The sequence below is a fragment of the Hyperolius riggenbachi genome, chromosome 2, assembly GCF_040937935.1.
Source record: "Hyperolius riggenbachi isolate aHypRig1 chromosome 2, aHypRig1.pri, whole genome shotgun sequence".
Lineage (NCBI taxonomy): Eukaryota > Metazoa > Chordata > Amphibia > Anura > Hyperoliidae > Hyperolius > Hyperolius riggenbachi.
Genome location: NC_090647.1, coordinates 259,578,007 through 259,584,006, shown reverse-complemented (window position 1 = coordinate 259,584,006; position 6,000 = coordinate 259,578,007). Strand labels below are relative to the sequence as shown.

The window sequence follows — 6,000 nt, the reverse complement described above, 5'->3', positions numbered from 1 at the left end:
CAGCTGGACTGGAGAATTTGCAGTTGCCCTTCTACTACCATACCTCCTCCTCTGCCTCTCAGCTCTCTCTCCTGAGGACTGCAGTGAAGCAGCGTGCATGTGCGACATCAGAGGTAGAGAAGGAGGTAATCGTATACAAGGGCGAGCCAGATGGGTGAAAGGCATGTTTGCGCTACCGCTGATAGTCTTAGAGACAGGAGATGGCTGACCAATGCAATCAAGCTTTGTATATGTTACGGCCAGAACCCGAAGTGTGGCCACTTCGGGTTCTGGCCGGCCAATGTGCGAAGTGGCCGCAGCGGAGCGGCCAATGTCAGAAATGTAATTACTACACTAAGCTACAATGTATTTTACGTCCGTCTCGCTGCGGCCAAATGTATAACAACTTGCTTAATTTCATTAAATATAGCCGGCGGCATTGTAATAGATGAAGCCGCCGGCTTTCGCACTGCCTCCTCTCCCTGCCTCCTATACGATACGGAGCAGCCGGCGGGGACACGAGTGTCCCCGAGAGTCGTTCGTCGCGGCAGGGGAATCCTGCCGTTCCTGCAGAGCGGGTGCTCTGCTTCCCCTGCCGCAACGAACGACTCTCGGCTGCTCCGTATCGTATAGGAGGCAGGGGAGGAGGAGACGAGGCAGTGCGAAAGCCGCCGGCTATATTTAATGAAATTAAGCAAGTTGTTATACATTTTGCCGCAGCGAGACGGCCGTAAAATACATTGTAGCTTAGTGTAGTAATTACATTTCTGACATTGGCCGGCCAGAACCCGAAGTGGCCACACTACGGGTTCTGGCCGTAACATATACAACAACCAGCCAATTGCAGGTCAGGTATATCACTTGCCCTGATTGGCTGGTTGTTGTATACTGGGTACCACAGAGTACAGCACCAGTATCTCTACCTGTTTATACAGTATAACATCAGTACATACAGTATACAAAAGTCCAGTTAAAAGGGATAAGTCCTATATGGAGAGTATATCCCCAAATTTATAATTTAACTGGAAAAGTTGGAGGTCTTCTATGCCAGAAAATATGGTATTTCCCCATTGGAAATATACAGTGGTTGCAGGGACAGCAAATGACCTTTGTGAGTACAAATACACTTACACTACAAACTAACATCTAATACCCAACAATACTGCACCATTTGCATTATTTGTCATACAGGTGACCACGTTATCCCGACAGTAACCACCTTTATCAGATGCAGCTTGGCTGAACTGAACAAGTTAACTGAAGTTAAGGGCTTTGTCTCAGACACAGGCAATCACAGTTCAAATGCAAGCTCTTCCAGTTTAGTAACACAGCACCTATTCAGTAGGAGACCTTGGGCAAGACTCCCTAACACTGCTACTGCCTATAAAGCGCACCCTAGTGGCCGCAGCTCTGGCGCTTTTGAGTGTGCCAGGAGAAAAGTGCGGTATAAATGTTCAGCGTCTCAGGTGTTTGACAATATTGTCAGAACTGACAAGATTAGCTGCATGATTGTTTCTGGTGTATTTCTGACACTACAGCAGCCAAATTGATCAGCAGGGCTGCCAGGCTACTGGTTAAGACGCTCACACGGTCCCCGAGAAAAACGCCTGTGCGCCATTTAAGTCACAAACGTAAATTTCATTGCAAGTAGCCAAAATGTCTTTTTTTAAAATCAACCTTTTTTCCCCCTACTCCCTGGCTCTGCCAGCAATCACTGATCGCTTTCAATTACGGAACCTTTCACTTAGGTGTGAAAACTGTTCCAAAGCATTCCTGGAAAGTTTATATGGCCCATCCATCAGATGAAGTCAGATATGAGCTTGACATAAATTGTACAACCCAAGCTTCTGAGAGAATGGTGTCTGTATTTTTGACACCTTCGTCCAGAGCAGCCAAAAGGCACTGGCCTCAATTCACTAAACTTATCTCCTGCCTTTAATAACTCTTCTATAGTTGTTACCATGGTGATGGTGATAAGGCATGTAGTATTCAGGAAACATTTTACCTCAGGCAAGCCTAAAGTTAACTCTTCTGTCTTTAAATTAACTCTCCAATCCTTAAAATAACTCCAGAGTTAAAGACAGGCTGGTAATTAGCTGCATGTGAAAATAACTACAGAGGAGGTAAATTAACTACAGGAGAGGTAACTTAAGGAATGAAGAGGTAAGATAACTCTCGCACGTGTGGAGGTAAGTTTTCTTAGTGAATTGAGGCCATAAAGAAACCAGCTGGCCTTTTCACTGACCAGCTAGAAAACATTTCTGTGACCTCACAAATATGAAATCAATATTTTGTCATAAATATGACTTTCCAAATAGGAATCGGCCTTTAGAACCCGCTTATTATGAAATTCAGAACAAACCACATGATTAGATGTTTCAGAATTCACGGTAAGCCCTGCCAAAGCAGAGACATGAATTTTGGGGTCACAATTCACTTCAGACCCCTTTAGTTTGAGATCATTGGTTTTGATAAGTTCCGACCAACCTGAAAATGTTACTAGATTGAACATAACCTGTACGGTTTTGGAGACAGAACTATCATGCTTTAGATATATTTCTGTCTCTATGAGAAGGGGCTGGCTCATCTCAGGTTCCAAAGAGGTGTGTGATCCCCGCCCTCACTCCTTGCTAGAGTGAAGGGCTATAACTTAACTGGGCCCAGGTTGTCAAGTGTCCAAAGGCTAATTTCCTAAATCTGCATCGAGTTACCATCAACAGACAGCCAGCTGAACACTGGCAAAATCACTTGGATTTCCTACAACGGCCTCTAGCCACATGGCAATCGCCATCTTGGACTTTCCACCAAAGACTTGCGATTGCTGCATGGACTAACAATAATGGTATTTGAACTGTACATTAAGGCTGGTTTCACAGTGAGACGTTAAAGTCCCACGTTACAGCAGCCAGTAACGCAGCCTAACTCACAGCACTGTAAAATAAATTGTGCTGTTCACAGTGCCCACGTTGCGTTACTTTGAGCAAAGTGCTGCATGCTGTACGTTATACTGAGCTAAGCAGCATTAGACTGCTTGAACATGCTCAGTAATGTTGGAGGAGGAGGAGGTCTCCCCTCCTCCTCAGCGCCTAGCCACATGGCTAATTAATATTCACTGCATGGCAGAGACTCGTGGTAGGACTGTAGTGTTGTCCGAATCATGAACGAATCGTTCATTTGATCTGGATCCTTTTTGTGAATCGAATCATCCGGATCATCACAATGAAAGATTCGGTTCACAGTGGATGTCTGTCTGGAAGAAACAGGAACATCCAGAATGTACAATGCAGGGAAAGTCCTGTCCTGCTAGTCATTTCACCCAGTCTGCTTCCCTAGTAAAATGATTAAAATGATTCAGTTCAAAGATCCGGATCTTTTCAATGATCCGATTCAAATGATCCAAATCCTTAAAGGGGCACTACAGCGAAAAACTGTAAACTTTAAATATGTGCAAATATATACAAATAAGTACATTTTTTTTCCAGCGTAAAATGAGCCATAAATTACTTTTTCTCCTATGTTGCTGTCACTTACAGTAGGTAGTAGAAATCTGACAGAAGTGACAGGTTTTGGACATAGCCCATCTCTTTATAGGGGATTCTCAGGGATAAATTTTATTTTCAAAAGCACTTAGTGAATGTCATTTGCTATGTCCAACTGCCAAAAAAAACTGCAGGGAAGCTGGCCAGCATCCTTGTTTAAATCCTTTTAAGGGAATATCTTTATAAAGAATAAAAGGCTTGCTGAGAATCCCCTATGAAGAGATGAACTAGTCCAAAACCTGTCACTTCTGTCAGATTTCTACTGCCTACTGTAAGTGAAAGCAACATAGGAGAAAAGTAATTTATGGCTCATTTTACTCTGGATAAAATGTACTTCTTATTTGTATATGTTTGCACATATTTTAAATTTTACAGTTTTTCGCTGTAGTGCCCCTTTAAAAAGATCCGGACTTCTATCACTAACCTGGAGCAGCTGCTTTGAGAGCTGCATAACGCAGCTCAATCTGACGTCCAACTTAAACACCACCATACGTTTTTATGCGACCATAACGTCCCTAAAACGCAACGTCTTGGTGTGTAAGTAGCCTAAGACATTTTTCTTTTCCTCTCTACCCTTTTTCTATTAACCCAATCTCTTCTGCCGGGCAGGTATATCTATCTGTGGGTTAAAGTATACTATGTGTATGTAGATTTAGAATAAAAAAAAAACAATTTTATCGTTCAGTCTTGTGCCTGTTCTGGTCATCTGATTGCTGCTATAACGAACCTGCCCTCTGAATAGTCATTCTACCGCATTGCTTTATTTTCTTATAAATTGTTGATTTGCTAGCTAGGTTGTAAATAACCATTTCTTCCTTCTAGGATTAGCTAGTACCCAATTTCCTGTGCGGAATCGATAACTTTAGTTTATTGATTGTATATACAATCGAGATTGCATCATATATGGACCCAGTAACCTTTCTTTAACGTCACACTGCTCAGTCTTCAAGCCGTCAGAAGTGACAATTTCCCCAACGGTAACTGGAGCATGTCGGACGTGATTGGGCTCGCTGCCATATTATGATAGCGTTGGGGTCTATTCACCCTATCAAATCGGAGAGTGGTGGCAGTGAAATTACCCAATTTCCAGTGCAAAATCGATTTGTTTGCCAATTGTGCATACAATCGGGATTGTACATGTATGGGCACCTCCAACTAATCTTAACCGCTTACTACACACTCAGTGAATCTGCCTCCAGAAGTCTCTAGTGCATGAGACCTGCATGGCAACAGTGGCCTAGTAATAAGAGATTGGTGAGTGATTGATTGTCACTATTACATAGTGTCGACAGCGTTGCAACCAATCATTGTCAGTCTGCTCACCGTACCTCCTGCTATCGGTTGTGACTATTACCCGAATGCTAATGGGGCAGATTCGAGGGGATTGGCACGCTCTGTCACATTACTACCTTCTGATGATCCAACAACCGGTCTTTTAGACGGGATCGCGGGGCTGGATTGTCACACTGGTATTGTTTAAAAGAAAAAATATGGCAGCCTCCATATCACGGTCATCTCAGGATCACTTTAAAACGGGACGAACTTTCTAAACTGCTGCAGTTACCCAGAACTTCTCAGATTCTTGTTACATTTAACAGCAGAAACCTACGGTGATTGGTTGCTCTTCTGCAACAGGTTTCTTTCCATCCATCATGATAACCCCAAATGTCTCTCTTGCAACACTGTTGCAACCTTTCAACGCAGGTAAGCAACTTTGAACCAGGGGAAACAACGTAATATAGTGGTTCTGGAAAGTAGTCATTTACAGCCAAAGAATCAGTAAAAGCAGCCAACCAAAACAGCAGAGATTACATTTTTATTCAGTACAAAGACAGGAGGGGCCTTCTTGTAGATTTCAGTGCCATAAAAAAATGAAATAAATAAATTCTTACGGTTAGATCAAATGAATTTCAATAGGTGCTATTGTTTTACAGTTTTATATATTCGTATGACAGGAGCTTTCTCAAACCATTGGCTCAGCAAAATAATCTGAACAGCTGCAGAATGCTTCAAATATGCATAATAATCCATCTTTGAAGTTGGAAGAAAGATGCGATATTCAGCCTTTCAGAGAAGACATTCCTGCTCTCATAATCTCATCCACCAGAAGAATATTGCTTGCAATGACCGTGCTGAAATAGAACATACACAATGTTACTTAAGACAGGGTTATCACTCCAACAGAGATTTGTGTGTAAAAACTCAGTTCATCCTCATCTTATTTGGGGCTACATACTACACAACTGTAAAGAAGTGTGTCACCACCATGGGTGGCATAGTGGTCATCTTTGCCAGACACTGCTTCCGTCCCAGGTTTACATCTCATCTAGGATACTATCTGTGAGGAGTTTGTTTTTCCCCATGCTTGTGTGGGCATCCTCCAACCAGTTAAAGTGTACCAGAAACATACAACAAGAAAGATTACTTACTCTGGGCTTCCTCCAGCCCCATAAGCATGTATGAGTCGCTCGCCATCCTCCCA

General features: G+C 42.8%; 1 protein-coding gene across 1 annotated transcript in view; it reads right to left on the bottom strand.

Annotated features, from left to right (window-relative positions):
- Positions 1-5,319: 5,319 nt before the first annotated feature.
- CCT6A (chaperonin containing TCP1 subunit 6A) overlaps positions 5,320-6,000 on the bottom strand; it is a 36,467-nt gene continuing 35,786 nt past the window's right edge. Inside the window, exon 14 of the mRNA XM_068268570.1 lies at positions 5,320-5,650. Within this exon, the coding sequence (XP_068124671.1) occupies positions 5,578-5,650 (73 nt within the window). The 3' untranslated portion in view covers positions 5,320-5,577. The remainder of the gene's footprint in view (positions 5,651-6,000) is intronic.